Source organism: Lactuca serriola, chromosome 8, assembly GCF_051521515.1.
Source record: "Lactuca serriola cultivar US96UC23 chromosome 8, Lser_US96UC23_V15, whole genome shotgun sequence".
In the NCBI taxonomy this organism is placed as follows: Eukaryota; Viridiplantae; Streptophyta; class Magnoliopsida; order Asterales; family Asteraceae; genus Lactuca; species Lactuca serriola.
This window is the reverse complement of record NC_136415.1, coordinates 6354161-6371919: the sequence shown is the minus strand read 5'-3', so window position 1 is coordinate 6371919 and position 17759 is coordinate 6354161. Positions and strand designations below refer to the sequence as shown.

At 35.6% G+C, this 17759-nt stretch overlaps 1 protein-coding gene across 1 annotated transcript; it reads right to left on the bottom strand.

The window, feature by feature from the left end:
* Positions 1–1903: 1903 nt before the first annotated feature.
* Positions 1904–5295, bottom strand: LOC145065664 (CDPK-related kinase 6-like). Its single transcript, XM_079012698.1, has 11 exons — positions 4507–5295; positions 4256–4386; positions 4144–4185; positions 3959–4067; positions 3796–3874; positions 3375–3671; positions 3172–3281; positions 2964–3068; positions 2682–2744; positions 2433–2600; positions 1904–2333 (listed from the first exon to the last, which is right to left on the bottom strand). The coding sequence occupies exons 1-11, from the start codon at positions 5062–5064 to the stop codon at positions 2196–2198; spliced, it is 1800 nt and encodes a 599-aa protein (XP_078868824.1). The 5' UTR covers positions 5065–5295; the 3' UTR covers positions 1904–2195.
* Positions 5296–17759: the final 12464 nt, after the last annotated feature.

Sequence of the window (17759 nt, the reverse complement as noted above, 5' to 3'; positions counted from 1 at the left end):
TAGGAAAGTAATTGAAATATAGCATATATATATTCTTCATTTTATGGAACTATATTGTTATTAATAGAATGAATACGTTAATTCCATTAATTAATCATTTAATACAAAAACACCACAAACTGACATATGGAATTAATTTTATTCAAAAAAACCATAAAATTACATGTGACAAATGAATAAACAACATGACATGCGGCAAAAATTATTTTCATTTATTAGGTTAAAGTAGTTAATTTACAAGTCAAGTTGGTAATCTAGATGCAAGCTTTTGAAATTCAAGGACCCTTAGACCAGAGGGAGTGGTGCGGCCTGGACCGCACTCCCTCTGCCACATAAGCCTTGAACACCTCCCCTTGGGTGCTCCCTCGGGTGCACTGTGGCTTTCAGAGGGTGAGATCTATGGACAATTTTGATTGGCTGCTCACATTTGACCATTGCAAATGGTCCAAAATTTGATTTTTTAATTTTTTTTCACTTTTAAACTTTAACACCTGTTTAAACCATTCAACCCTTCTCATTTTTTATACTTATCTACTACATTATCTTTCAAAAAAATCAAAACATGTCTTCCTCCGATTCTTTTGAAGAGTTTGATGTTATGTACGATATGTTTGTCGTTGCTGCTACATCTGCGGAACAAATATAAGAAGTGGCATGCAGTTTATTTTAAATCGTTTAATGTATGTTTTTTTGAGTTTGTAGGTTTAAAATTTCTAGTGTTTTTTTTTTTTTTTTTTTGAAGTTTGTAGGATTTCTATTTTAACAATGGAAGGTAATGTTATTTTTATTTTGAAGTAATGAAATGAATGGTTCTTATTAAAATTATAGTTTTTATTTAATTAACAAAAAAAAACCCCAAAGTGTGGCACCACCACACTTTTGTGGTAATGGGTGAGGTGACGCTTATGTGTCATTGCGGTTTCATGAGGGAGCACGACACCACTCCCTCCAGCCTTACTAGCCAAATGCTCGTATTTTCTTCCACAGACCAATGTGGGATGATGAAATCTGCCAACTTACAAATTTACCCTCTAAATTTCCAACAAACCCCATGGAGAAATCCATCCATCTTGTAGCATTTGTCTTGAGTAAGTTCATTCTTCTTGCAATGTGTGAAAAAGGAAACTAGTCCTTTCTGAAGTTCTTATACGTTTTGATTTTCGTTCATTATGGGTTGAGTTTTTTTAGTGTCATTGCTCCAGATGTGGAAAACCGTAGATGTATTTTAGGATAAAGGATTGTCTGTTGCTAGAGAAAATACTGTTCACAATAGAACTGTGTTCATTAGCATAACTATCATATGTGAATCTTGACCTTCACTGACGTTTATTTAGTCTCTTTTGATTTGAAAAATATGTGGTCCGTTGCTTTCTTGAAAGCGCTCTTTAAGTGCATTCCATATTCGGAAGCAATATCAAGATATATGACAAAATCAGAGATTTCTTTGGAAATGGAATTAAGGATCCAAGAAATTACAACATTATTATTTCTAAACTAGGACTTAAAACGAACATGATCAGTAGTTGAAGGTTTTTAAACTGAATTAAGGATCCAGAAAACTACTTACATAAACAACTACCACAATAATGTGTAGTTGTAAACCTTCAATTACATGGATAAATAAGTTAGATGAAGATTCACATTAAAGCTTGAATTTAGTTGGTTGTTGTATGTGTGTTGAATATATTAAATTTGAAAATTTAGGTGGCCTTTGTTGTTGCTGTTCGTTCAATAGGTAGGTGGCCTAAGACTGCAAACCTTAACTACATTCATTTAAACATACTATCATTGTTCAGCAATAATGAAATGAATTCAAATCTGCTTTTACTTACTTTTTTTTTCTGAATGAACATTACAAACAATAATCTGAGCGGACTTGATGATAAAATAAGTACTTACTCTGTAACAAAAAAATAAAATAAAATAACAAGCTGACCTTTACAATTTCTTTAAACACCACTTCACAACAAATCAAATTTGAAAAAAACACAAAAATTACCAACATGCCATCAGTCATCTCATGGGCATATATATCTATCTGCCCTATCTTTTATCGTTCTTTCCCTCATCATGTAAGGGTGTGATACATGTAACCATTGCAGCCCTTTTTGTTGTTTATGCATATCAATCAGAAGAAACAAATTAAGAATAAACAAACAAGAATCACCTATTTAATAAATCCATCTTTCTTATTATTAATGATGCCTTGTGTTTGAACTACGAATAGTCAAACCATGCAAAAGCTTGGTATATCCAAGAAAGTTAAGTTTCCCATCCGTATTTCTTATCCAATCTTTCAGTATCGCGTGTGCTGATGGGCCCACATTCATTTCCTACATATCGCCATGTCATCACATTTGTTAAAAAAAAATGAAAATCATAAAATTAGGTCGAGATAAAAAATAAAAAATAAAAAATAAAAAATAAATCACCTGTGCTAATGCATCTACTGAAATGACACGGTTTCCTTCTAGTTCAAAATAGTCGAAAGCTGTACTTGCAATCATCTCCCAATTCTCAAGAGCTTCAAGTTGATGTGGACTAATTGCAGCAGCACAAAACTCTTCAAATCCCATTCGGGTATAAGAAAGTGGCTTCATCTTCAATCAAATAAATAAACCATTTTTATTAATCATTAAATGACATTATAAAACGAATAAAAATCAAGAAATCTTTATTACCGCATCCAAGATATCAAGTACCCGCGATTCTTTCATGGCAGCAGTCGAATGTTTCACCAGAGCCTTCACATTTCAATTATGTTAGTTATGAAAGTTTCACAATGAAAAAAGAGTAAATTACATTTTCGGTCAAGTATAACTGATTTTTTTTCAGTTTTGGTCCTTATTTGAGGTTTTTGTGCTCAAATAAGGACCAAAATTGCAAAAATAAGCTATACTCAGATACCAAACATGTAATTTAGTCTTAAAAAAATAAAAGGCCTCCATCAAGAACAAACTAACCATTCTAAAATTGTCGAGAGAAACACACCCATCTTTCGGATCCAATAACTCAAACTGAGCCCTTAAGTAAACAATCTCATCTTCAGTCAAAGCTTTCGAGAGAGCCTTGCAATAATCAATATAATAACCACAAATTTAGCAACCCTTTAACTTCTAAAAATTGCTATAAAAAAACAAAAATTAGAAATATTCTATAATTAATAGATACCTTAAGTGCTGCGCGCTTTAAAGGCGAGGCCCGAAGATATGTTTTCACTAATTTATAAATCAAAATGTCTAGAGGAATTGCACGATTTTCATCTCTTAGCCATGGGTGAGCTGTAAAAAGTAAAAACAATCAATCAATTACCACCAAATTATAAAAAGTTAGTATAAAAACTGAGGAAATAATTAAAATAATGAAGATCTTACTTAAGGCTTGTGAGGCTGTCATTCTTTTTCTATGATCTTTATTGAGAAGTCTTTTGACAAAATCTTTGGCTTCTAGGGTTACAGAAGGCCAAGGTGAGTCATTAAGATTAGGATCGGCTCTTAAAACAGATCGGAAGATTCCGGATTCAGTTCTAGCAAAAAAGGGTCGGCTTCCACATAATAAAATATATGTTATCACACCAATACTCCAAATATCAGCTTCTACATTGTATGATCTATGGAGCACTTCTGGTGCTACATAATACGCGCTTCCAACAATATCATTCAGCCGTAGCTCTGTACATTCATTCACAACATTTAATCTTTTTTCTTTTTTAATAATTTATGAAAAGAAAAAAAAAAAAAAAAAAAAAAAAAAAAAAAAACATTGTTTTCCATGCATGTGAAATAAGAAACTTGCCTGGTCTTGCATAATCAGACAAACCAAAGTCTATAACCTTTAATGCCGAATCTTCCTCTCTTGTGCTAAATAGAAAGTTCTGCCCAAAAAATCATTAATTAGAAGAAATGGGTTTCTCAATTTCTAATATCAATCGATTTAACAAAATATATATTATATATACCTCTGGCTTTAAGTCACGATGCACTACACCTTGAAGATGACAAAAGGATGCTACACTTAGGATTTGTACAACTATGGATTTAGCATCATTTTCTGTATATCTTCCACCTCTGTGACATGAAAATGTTAATAAATATGTTACAGAATAAGAAATAAATACAAAAACTATGGTGTTTTGATTATCACCTGGATAAAATCCGGTCAAGGAGTTCTCCCCCTTCACACAGCCTGTTGTAAAATATATATTAGCTATGGAAGAATGATATGGTTAAAACAAAGGAAGATGATATATACGTACTCCATAACTATGTATACGTTCTGATCATCTTCAAATGCATCATGGAACTGGACCATGTGTTGATGTCCAGATAAGCCCTTTAATAACTTCACCTCCCTACGTACATCTTCAATTGATATGGCTGTTGTCATCTGGTAAAAGAAAAGAAATATAAGTTGTAACCCTAAGTTCGATTTTGAATCAAATTGATCACCATCAAAGTGCAAGACACAAAATTGAATGAAGAACTAAAGAATGTGAATCAAGGGCACCTTAGCTTTTGAAATGATTTTTACAGCAACGGGTTGATTCTTGAGAGCTCCCTTTTTGCCCTTTGCCCAACAAGTATGCCCGAAATGCCCTCTTCCGATCTCCTTCCCCAACTCATACTTTGACCCGAAATTCCTCTGGTACCCGAAACTCTTATCCAACGCTCGTTCTCCCTCTCCGCCTTCATCTTCCGGTATCGTCCCCGTCGCCGCCGTGTTCCCTTTTCCCTTTCCGTTACCCTGCCGTTTCATAATCGCCGACATGATCGGCTTCGCCGGAGACGGAGGTGGGAAAGGCCACTTGAACATCCGCCTCGGCGTCCTCGCCGGTGATGGCGTCGGGGGTACCCCCGCGGGGTACGTACTGTGCCATGGACTTCCGGTGAAAGAATGACTCGGAGTGTTGGTGCTAGACCTCCCGTTGGTTCCGTTGCCTACGGCAGGTGACGGTGTACGCGGTTTTGGGGTACGCGGTCTGTTGGGGACGGTGGATCCGGCGTTATTGTCGTCGTCTTTGACAGCCGAGTCTGCGACGGCGTCTTTGCTACAGCAATGTCCCATCAAGGGCTAGCTAGGATTTAGTCTTTTTCCGGTGGAAGATCGTTTCAAAACTCAAAAGTCCACTGATAGGTTGTTACGACAATTTCATAGTCATCACCAAACGTAGATTGGTGAACATTAAATATATATTTTGAGTGTTTTATATGTAGACGTAGATGATTACGAGAGAGAAAGAGAGAGATACAGAAAATTCAAATGGTTTAAAATCTACAAGGGTTTGATTTTCGATTTGAGAATTAACAGTAAGCAGACTACTTAAACCAGTCAAGATTTATAAAGCCGTAAACTTTGAACAAGCAAACGTTACCACCATCTTACAAACCCCCAATCCTCACCGTCCGATCTTTATTTAATCTTTCATTTCTTTATTTTAGATCGTCTATTTTTACATTCTCAAAAATAAATTTACCCTCTTCCTCTTTTTTTTTTAATAAAAAGATTATTTAATTAAATATACTTATTAATATTAAAATTCTAAAAGTCAAATTAAAAGTTTTTATATAATGATTCATCTATAAGTAAATAAGTAGTTTTGAATATATTACATTTTAGCTTATCTTTTTCTTATAAACATAATATACATTGTTCACATTATACAGATTAATTTTAAAAAATTAATAAAGTATGATTTGACTTTAAACAAAGTACCAATAGTGTATGAATCATACACAGTTAGGTTGTATACACATTTAGGTCGCTTACACATTTAGGTTGTATACGATTTGGCTTTGAGTTCTATATTTATAAATTATGAATTTGTGCTGCATTCTTAGAAAGATCATATCTCTTATCATATATCCTTAATAAACGTCACCTCGGCTAAGGTTAAGCGGTGTCCTACAAGTTTTGTCATCGGTAATCCGATGTGGCAAATGTAACCGGCTGTAAATATCGCGCATTGATTTATTTGCCGGCGATCGAAGTTCACTGATGTGTCTCTCCTTTTCTACTGTTTAAACTCTCAGTTTTTCCCTCTTTTTTCTACCTTTTTTTTCCCAAGAACACTACACCTTAATCCTCAAAAACTCATAGGCAAAACATTAAAAATCTAGGTGACGTCGGTTTGCCACTAGTAGAAAAAAAGCACGAAACCGTGCAACCTAAGTAGGTAAGTAAGGACGGTATTATGCCTTCATTAGAATGGTATTTTTTTATTTGTACTTAATCCACAATAAAATAATTGTAAGGATATTACAAAGCTCAAACAACATAACCACCCTTGAAAATTTATGCATCAAAACACATTATTTGTAAATTTGTCGGGAAGTATAAAAAATCATGTCCTTTTGGTTGTTATCGAATAAATTACCAACAATACATACAATGACTCTCGTTATGGTTTCTCATCAACCATAATAAATTCCTAGCAACAACCTCCATCAATTTGTATAACAACAAATTCATGCTCTCTTTTATCTCAAACCATATATATTCACACAAAATGAATTCAATCTATCATTAATTGGGTTTTAATTTAAGGTTTTGATTACAAATCATGTACTAGGGACATCAAAAACATTTTGGGACGGATAGATTTATCAAATGATGGCATTAATATAGAGAATGAAAACACGATATACATGCAAGATATGTGATCATCACAAGGCTTTGGTTTGTGAGTTTGCATGTCTCAAATTGATTTTCATTCACACTTGGTGTTCATATGCCCATTCACACTTGGTTTGGCATGGAAGTCGTGGTTTACCTAAGAAAGGAATGATCGTATCTTCAAGAATAATCATATGTTCAAGAAGAAGTTTGTAGTCATTGGGGTCTTAGCCCACAGCAATACGGTATAAATATGGAAGATGTCTACTCAATCAAGCTCGTAAAGAAAGTTCTCAAAGGTAGTTCGTCCTTTTGTATATAATCGAATTCTCATGTTACTTAATTTCTTAAAGGCAGTTTGTCCTTTTGGGATGTCAATTGACAATAAAATGCCATGGAATGATGAAAAAATGTTGTAGAATAATCAGCACCCTTTTGATTATATGATATCTAATGTTTTTATTTTAATCTTGTTTAAAATATTTCCATATTGATATCAATATTGTTAAGGACAGAAATCTAAAATCCTATGTAACTTTTTTTCTTTTGCATCTAAATGATCATGTAATTATTAATTAAATCATTTTTATTAAGTTTCTTATAATATCTCTAATTTCATTAATTATAAGTGTCTTTTTTTTATATTTCCTTGGATTTTCTCGAATATATAGTAATTCTATGGTTAATGTAAAATTACACTCTTGTAATCAAACTTTAAAACATTCTCATCGATCATCTCCAACAACACTTATTATATTGTCTCCAACAACGACAACCATGTAAACCCTTCACAGTGATTAACTTAGACCACGCCACTAAGCTTGTCCGAGAAAATGCATTCATGGAAATCTAAAAAACAAACAACCCTCACGAGCTATGATTTATATAAACTCGTGGATTGCTTTCATCCACCACCTCCCCCACTGATTACAACACCACACGCACCACAAATCCTGCCAACTCAATGTGGTGCGTCAAGATAAACTCATATTTGATGATCTTCTAGGAACCCTCTCATCCATGTGTACCCCCGACTCCCCATTGTATCCTACACAACAACAGCCACTATAACATGTGCATCGTTACATCGACATGTGAATACCACTCCCGTAGTGTTCTAGGACAAAACACTTATTATCCAATATGTGAAGAAAAATAAAGAAGACACAAGATGTACATGGTTCACATGATTACAACAATCGTGTTACCTCTACGGTCGAACTAGGAAGATTTATTATTGATATGATTTGGGTGAAGATTATAATTACATTGATTGGGGTTTTATATATAAAGATAAGTACACATAATTGAAATTGTTTATGACAATACGAGACACTAGCATAGTATCATCATTGGTTTAACATTTTATATTATTCACAACTCCCCCCCCCCCCCCCCCCCTCCCGGGCACGAGAAGAAATCACTCTCTACAACTCAACAATCTCTTACCTAAAGGCTAATAAACAAATCAATTGTCTTTCAAGGCATGTATCTCTCATAAACCCAAAAAAATGTATTCTCCTCACCTCTTTGGTATGTCACATTCTCATCCCTCGTCTAAAAGGTCAACCTAAGTTGAGCACACAATTTCAACTTCATTGTTGTTCACCATCTTTGGTAAACATATATATGTTGGATTCTTCATACCATATATTTTCTTCAAAAACTATGTATCATAACTAATAAGTTCTTTAAATAAGTAGTACCGCATATAGATGTGCTTAGTCATATCATGAAACATTGGGTTCTTTGTAAGATAACTACACAATAAAGAATATAGTCTTCCTTTTCTAGGCTCAGCTTTGATATGAAGTTTTTTTAACCAAATAAGCTCCTTACAGTCTATCTATATATATCAAGAACATTTCCCAACCTGTCTTACCATTTGTTATAATTAGTAGCATTTTTGTCGTTATTGGAATATCCTCTTCATTTCCATTTGCAATAATATATATATATATATATATATATATATATATATATATATATATATATATATATATATATCCTCTCTAATAAATGAATGTTTTTTTTCTCACTTGTCAATCTCATATGAATTTTGACACTTGTCATTTTATGGTATTTTTGAAATAAATATTATCCACTTGTCAATTCCTAATTTGTTTCAGTTTTTAAAATTAAGTCATATACTTATATATGTAAAGTATTAATTATAATATATATGATATTAAATTTGAATGAATACGTTTCTCTTTTTCTTATTTTAAAATTTTATATTAAAAAATATTTACTGTTTATATTTTAATGTTTAATTTTTTTTTAAATTAACCCGTGTAATTCACGGGTCTTACACCTAATATATATATATATATATATATATATATATATATATATATATATATATATATATATATATATATATATATATATATTCCATATGGTTGACACAAACTCTATTTCATTTTTGTCCTTGCTTAATTTTCAATATTTACTCGAAATTATATAAGACATCTTATAGAATTTAAGGACCTACCTTGTGTTGGAAAAAAAATGTGTATTAGTTAAAAGAAGAAGGGATGTGTTTGAAAAATTGTTGCAAAAATCGGCTTTAACAACTGATTAATCGTTTGACGATCTTGAACCGATTATGATTAGGGTATTTGGTGGAAATTTGTCAAAACCGGTCAAACTCAGGCTTGGCGATCCTTGGTGGTCATCGGCGGGAAATCTTTAAAAAATTCATTTTTTTTAATTTTCAAATATTACACCAAATTTTTAAATTTTCAAAATTTCAAATTTTTAAAATTTAAAATTTTCAAATGTTTATTTTTTAAGATATATTAGTTTTTTAAATAGTTTTATTAATGGTTTAGGGTCCCCGATTAATTCCCGACTAATCGTTTAACATCAGTCGACCATCGAGCTACTGCCGAGCGATTTTCACGACCTTGAAAATTCATTTGATTGGACAGCTTTTGGGATGCTTGGACGTGATTTGGACTAGAATTATAACCACCACCGAAGGTGGTGGCCGCCGTCGCGAGCTGCCGTTGACCACCACTACCCGAGGTGGTAGTAGGTGGTGCCCGGCCAAATGAAACCCTAATTGACCTAATGAAACCCTAATTAATCTAAAAGCTTAATCTTGGACTTAATTAGCACGCGTTTGGATTGTTAGACTTGAATTTTGATTGTTGTCTAACTACATCACATGAATGGCCTAGTGGAGTGATGGACTTAATATATTAAGTCCTTAATGGGTTAAGTGAGAACACTTAACCCTAATCGTCATTTTATGTGGAAACCCTGATTTCTCTTGGGCCTTGAGTTGGGCCTTACTTTTGGGCTTTGGTGATTGGGCTATTGATGGGCCATCCAAGAACAAGTTTTTGGACTAAGAAAATGTGACATCTCCATTTTCACGGCCAGAAAAGACCTATTTTGTTTATGCTTTATAAAAATCAGAGTCCTTCTTTTAATAAAAATGTTGCGGAATTTGTTCCCAGTAAAACATGATAAATACGTTATCAAAGCATTTCCGAAGAAATGTATTTTTATTCATTTTAAAACATTTGGGATGTCATTGTCAATACAGAAACATGAGCATAAACAGAACTTACATTCATTTACACTAGTGATCTACACCTCTTTAATCTCTCAGTGTAATGTAACTTCGTATCGGCACTTGTGATTCAAATAAGCTTGAGTGGGTCAGGTTGGGAAACCTAGTGAGTACATAGGGTTTTCAACCCATAATAATATAATTATTATGTTTAAACATCAAACAATCAACCCAATTACCCATCCCCATTATCTTCTTTACTCTTAAGGATCTACCTTAAGAATTAGCTATTCCCCGTTCATTCATTCCTAAGGATCATCCTAAGGAATCGGCACGAAATCCATCGTAGCCAGGGTTTACTCAACAGGCACTAAGTCGCATAGTCGCCAGGGTTTAGGCACTAAGTCTCATAGTTGCCATGGTTTATATAACAGGCACTACATCGCATAGTCCTCAGGGTTTAGGCACTAAGTCTAATAGTCGCCAGGGTTTATACAACAGGCACTACGTCGCATACTTGCCAGGGCTTAGGCACTAAGTCTCATATTCGCCAGGGTTTATACAACAGGCACTACGTCGCATAGTCGTCGGGGCTTAAGCACTAAGTCTCATAGTCGCCAATGTTTACTTATATCCCCTTTCATCCCTCCTCGTTCATCTAATGTTTTACACAACATATTCATAGTTATAAAATACATATACAGTTTAAATCATTTAAAACATGTATAAAATCGTTCATCCAGCATAGATAACAAATATACGGATAATATGCACATATAGAACGTAATTTATATAAAATACTTCATATCTATGTGTAAGCTAAAAGTAACTATGCACTCACTTGTTAAAGTGACGATTCCAAACTCGGGCAGCGCTTCGCTTTTAACGATTCTATTTTCCTTCGACGAAACAGCGGGTTTTATTAAAAACTGGGCTCCGCTGGAGCAGAGCTTCTGAGCCGAAAAGCTCTTTTCTCGGAGCCTTTGTGCGCTCCGGGGCTTTCTTCTAGCGCTAGGGAAGTTTCCTAGGCTTTAGGGGGGGTTTAGGGAGTCTAGAGAGAAGTTAGAGAGAGAAAGAAAGGTTTATGGTGTGAAGAAAATATGAAGAGTTCATCTCTTATTTATAGGGGTTGTGTCGTAGAGTAGTCCCTAAGTTTCGTCCGCATCTTCCACGTACAAGCTCCGTTTTCTACGTTCTTTATATCCACGCATTGGTATTTATGAGTACTACAACTTTCGTTTAGACATCGTCAACTAATTCTCATTCTATCTCCGATTTGCAAAACTGTATCGAATTTATCGCGCTAGAAGAGTGAGGACTAAGTTTCGTCCATATCGTTCGCATACGAGCTCTATCATCGACGTTATTTATATCCACGTGTTGGTATTTACATGTACTATAACTTTCATTTAGATCATGTTGGCTAATTCTCACTCTATCTCAGATTTATAAAACTGTATCGAATTTCCCGCGCTCGAAGAGTATGGACTAAGTTTCGTCTGTATCTTTTGGATACGAGCTCCGTTTTCGACTATCTTTTTATCGTTGAACTCCTATTAATGATAACTTCATTTCTCGTTTATACCTTTTTGGTTAAAAATCGACCGATCTAAAATTCAAATTTCGGGCTGTGTACTGTTATGCTAAATCTTAGAAAAAATCATAACTTCCTCATACGATGTCAGATTTGGACATTCTTTTTATGCACACTCTCGGTTTAACATATACTACGACTTTCGTTTATATTGCTAAGAGTAGAAATTATTTTATCATAAATTCACTTTTTACGATTCCCAATGTCGTACCGGTTTTGCCATAAAACTTTGACGGGTCATAACTTCTTCGTTATAACTCGGATTTCGACGTTCTTTGTATGTACGAAACCCTTGTGACATATACTATGACATGGTCAAGATTATTTATTCTAATTAATCTTATATAAAAATTCATTTTTGACGCTTATCATATCTAAATTGACTAGCCCGAATCTGCGGGCGTTACAATTATCTCCCCCTTAGGATGATTACGTCCCGGAATCATCAACGAAATAGGGCTTATTTTATGATTTCATAAATTATCTCTTCGTCCTAGGTAATAGTCGTAACTCTATGTTTCTTTGAATGAGTATCTAACTCCTGGTTTTCTTGACTGCAAGTAGTGCTCGATCTTGCACCTGCTCTCTATCTCATGTTAGACTTTCAATCGTGAACTTCAAGTCACAATCTCGATCCTTATTGGAGACTCCTGCTCCTTTGGAAAACAGTCTTTACTTCGATTACTGTAATAGATCAATGGGACATGTTCTAATGACATCTCGTCGTATGATGCAACGCTTAGACTCAGGTATTTTAGAGTCGAATTCCAGAACAGACTACACCTTCCTTCATGTTCTAATGTGGTATAATCACATTCTATCATGTAACACTTCTAGCTACATTTCCACATTTTGTGCATGTTACAAATTTCCATTTTATGGACACTCCATCATGTTCGGTTGCAGATCTTCTTCTCTTTTTTTGGTCTACCAATAGGGACACGATACTTTGGTGGTATCAGCTTGTAAGGACATGTGCTTTTTTCCCACAAAAATCTCCCATTAATAGGTTCAACTTTAAAGACATACATTTCTTTCCAAGTCTTGAGCCAATATGTTGGATGAACCCATGTCTTAGGTATTCCAACATTTTCATTGTTGAGCCTGATATCCCATATAGCTGCTATACTATGTTTGCATGGTATGCCTATTAGTTCCCACCTGTTACATGAGCAAGTTTGTTGTTCCATTTTAACCACACACTGATTAGTACCTTCACTTGTAACCTGGTACTTCCCATTATCACAGAACACTGCCCTACACTATATTGCCTTTTTTTAAGGGTCTTGGTAGCTGTAGGAGTTAATGGGCCATTAGCTTTATCAATTTCTTTTTAGACCATGACAATTTTCCTCATGATATACTCCCTAATAAACTCCAAGCAACTGATAATTGGCTTATCACCACCCTTCACTATCTTGCTATTCAAACTCTCACGCATATTATTCAAAAAGCATCACAATGTGCCCTCTGTGATAAAACACAATTATATTAGATTATATTTAAAAACTATACACTTATCAACATAATATTATATACCTAAGAAGTGGGATATGGACCAGTGCTTAGGTGGAATAGAATTAAGCCAGTGATATGCTTCACTGTTAAGTTTCTTTAGTTCTTCCATGACACTGTTGAGTTGTGGTATGGTGGTACATGTTACAAAATGTCAAAGACAATCCTTGAATTCCTTGCCCCTCCATTTATGTTTCATGTTCTCATGAAGATACCTTAGGCAATATCTATGCTCTGCTGCTGGGAAAAGTTTTTCAAGTGCAGGCAATAACCTCTAAATCATCATAAAAGTGAAGTTGCTTATTGAATTGTAAAATATGCAAGTGAAAGTGAATGGAGAACTGGATTTACCTTTTGTCTGTCTGATATGAAGGTGAAGTTAGAGTTTTCATACAAACCAAGATCATCTCCTAAGTTAGTTAAAAACTAGGTCCAAGAGTTAAAGTTCTTTGCTTCAACAACTGCATATGCCAAAGGGTATGTGCAATTGTTCCCATCTAAACCCTGAATTAATCATGTCAAACATAGTAATAAGCAAACAATTAATTTGTAACATCCCAAAATTTAAGACCAAAAATTTCATTTTAAGTTCAATAATTATAAAACCATTTGTCTGAAAACATCCATAGCTTCAACTCATATCAAAACCAATGTATCAATAGTCAAAAGGTGTCATGATAAAACAACATCAGAGTATAACTCCCAAAGATCTCATGTGCGGAAAATATAGTGTGATGCGATGCGATCATGCCAACGCCTTTCCCTTCGAAGAGGAAGTACCTTAAACCAAAATGGAAAACCGTAAGCACAAAGCTTAGTGAGTTCCCCCATCATACCATATACCATATAATAAACATACTGTCAGTCATATCTAGGTGCCCGACCTACCCTGCTGAGCATACCTGGGTGCTCAACCTACCCATATCAGGCATATCGAGGGTATCCGACATACCCGTGTCAGGCATATTTGGGTGCCCGACCTACCCTGCCAGGCATATGTGGATGCCCGACCTACCCTCCAGATTATCTCAACCGGTTACAGGGTGTATTTCACCCCTACCACTACCACATAGTAACCTATCATAACCATATTGTCAGACATATCTGGGTGTCCGACCTACCCTCCGGTTTATATCAACCGGTTACGGGGTCTAACCCACCCCTCCTACCACTATCACATAATATCGTAGCATACTAGCACATAAATCATAACAAATAGTGGCATACCGGACAATTATCATAAAGACAATCATCTTTACTATAATCAGCTACTAGTGGACTGACATTGGTGTCTTCGACCCACTTCTACTGGAAGGTAACTCATCTCACAATCGAAAGTCAAATACTTCTACTCACGCTATCAGATGCACCAGACTACTCCACACCTAAGAAATCATGCAATGAAACCCTTAGACTTACCCTACCTCTCAATAATCGACAAAAGTCAACTTAGGTCAAAAGTCAATGCCTCGGGTCAATGGTCAGCTTTTTCTTATCATTTTGTCCTCACGTCGTGACCTTCCTTGGCTCACGTCGTGAGATTCAACTCGACTTGGGTCGACGCAATGAGTCAACTCAGTTCACTAACCTTAGGATTTCAGATCGGGGTTGTCGCCATGCTCACGTCGTGAGACTATATTTCTCACTTCGTGAGAACTGTTCTATGAGCATTAAGTCCTTAATCCTTTAATATGTGTGTTGGGACTTTCCAGAATACCATATCTAGCTTAAAGGACCATAAAAATGATATCTTTTCAGTCATGCATTTCCTATGCATGACTTAAACACTAGTTAGGTCAAAAGATGGGTGTAAACAGGCCCGATTCTAAGGAGGGGTAACGTGTGCAGCCGTACAGGTCCCAGAAAAAAAAAATAGGGCCCGAGTTTTGCAAAATTATATGATTAAGATATTAATATATTTAATGTTTTCAGGATTTTAACACAAATATGTGTCAGTTTAGCTGGTTAAAGCGGCGTGTGTTTAAATACAATAAGCACCCGGTTTCGAATCCTTCCAACATCAGGTTTATTCTTTTTTTTTAACGTTGGTTGGCTTATTCAGTTATTCTCACTTTATTGCGTTTGGCAGAAGGATGCATATATGTTAAATATTCCAAGTTACAATTTTTACCCTTAATTTATGATCCATGCTTAATAATTTCAGAAGGATGCATATATGTTAAATATTCCAAGTTACAATTTCTACTCTTAATTTATGATCCATATTTAACAATTTCTCCTGCTTATCAATTCTCTTTACTAAATCAATTTCCAAAAATCCTACATTTAGCCCCTGAACTTTTATAAATTTATATTTGTCATTTTTTTTATTAATTTAAATTAATTTTTTAGTTTTTCTTTATGACAATTCAGCCTTTAATTTAAATTTCTTATATATATATATATATATATATATATATATATATATATATATATATATATATATATATATATATATATATATATATATTATTTAGACCCCATTTTCATTTTTTGTTCTCGTTTAGATGTTACATATGTTATTACTCATTAAAATTGTAACGACGTAAATTTTTGATTTCTTGAAAACATGTTTTCATCCAAAACAAGTCATAAAGATCCAATGTATCATATCATAATACAAATCATATAAATCCCAAGATCATAAATCCCCCATCAGTGTGTACAGATCACGTCGGCGCCTTCCCACGGTCCTCGCTATTACCTGAAACACACCACACAACAACTGTAAGCATAAATGCTTAGTGAGTTCCCCAAAATACTACTTACACACATACGCCTTTCCAGGTCATGACCTTCCGGTCCATGTGTCTCAGGGGACTTCCGTCCCAACCCGGTAAACCTTCCGATCTTACCCGCTTCGACCTTCCGGTCCACATCACAATGCCTTCCGGCCCATAACATAAATGTCTTCCGGCCCATAACGTAATGCCTTCTGGCCCATAACATAATGCCTTCCGGCCCACATCAAGCATAGCATACATAGCACATATAAACGGCTAACTTAATCACATACAATACATACAACTCATAACATATCCGACCTTCCGATCACACATAGGTACCTTTCCAGGTACAGTATAGTGAGAAGACTCACCTCGTAGAAAATCTAGAATCTTGCGTGCTCGATATCTCCAAATCTCGAAACGACGACCCAAGCCCGCCTAATCACAACGAAATATCATTCTAATTAATATAGGCTTCCAAGACTAGGCTACACCCTTTTCATTATCCCACAGAGGGTAAAAGACCATTTCACCCCTCCTTGGCTCAAAGTCCACATATTGACCAAAACCCTAAAAATGAGCAAAAGTCAACATCTACAGTACGCGGGGCGTACAAACTGATGTACGCGGGGCGTACATTGACAACTCAATAGTCGGGGTCTCCACCCAGTACGCTGCGCGTACTGGGAGTTACGCCCAGCGTAATAGTCAGATCTATACACACTTCAGTTCTGGTCTTAATCGGTTAAGCCACTACTTCAATTTCTAGATCCGGCCTTATTTAAGCATCCTTACTCATAAAGTCGGAACCTTTAAGCCTTGGCATGGCTGTAAAGGCTCTTACACTCCTTAACACCTTTCCATTTCAACTCAAGGATCTAGATCTCATGCATGGCTAATCATTCATGTCTGCAATACATTTCCTCAACTGCGACACATGGAAGGTGTCGTGAATCTGTCCCAGCTCCGCATGTATATCTAAACGGTAGGCTACCATGCATATCCTCGCGATTACCCTGAAAGGTCCAATATATCGAGGCCCAAATTTCCCCCTCTTCCTGAATCGAATTACCCCTTTCCAAGGAGAGACCTTTAAGAGTACAAGGTCAACAACCTGAAACTCGAGCTCGGACCGACGCCTGTCCGCATAACTCTTCTGGCGACTCTGAGCGGTCAACAATCTCTGCCTGACCTGCTGTATTTGCTCTGTCGTCTGAAGCACAATCTCCATACTACCCATTACCCGATGCCCCACCTCTCCCTAGCAGATGGGGGTCCGACACCTCCTCCCATATAACAGCTCAAAGGGTGGCATACCAATGCTCGAATGATGGTTGTTGTTGTACGAAAACTCTGCCAAGGGTAAATAGGTGTCCCAACTCCCTCCAAAATCCAAAACACACGCTCGGAGCATATCCTCAAGCGTCTGAATCGTCCGCTCACTCTGCCCGTCCGTCTGTGGGTGGTATGCGGTACTGAAATGCAGCCTTGTACCCAACTCCTCGTGAAACTTTGATATGTGCATAATTAGTTCATATTAAGTATACATTTTTATTCATTTATTAGCTAAATTATTGCATTTTATGGACAAAAGGTACTTAAAAGTGTTTGAATTATGTTTTCAGTCCAAAAATGAAGCTCGGAAGCGGGAGAAACAGTTAGAAGTTCGAGAATGGAACAAAGAAGAAAAACATTGAAAAAAGCACCTACTCGGCGAGTTGGGTCGACTACTCGGCGAGTCCGATCGAAGAATCGAGAAGATAAAGACTCGGGATCCCAGAGAGTTATC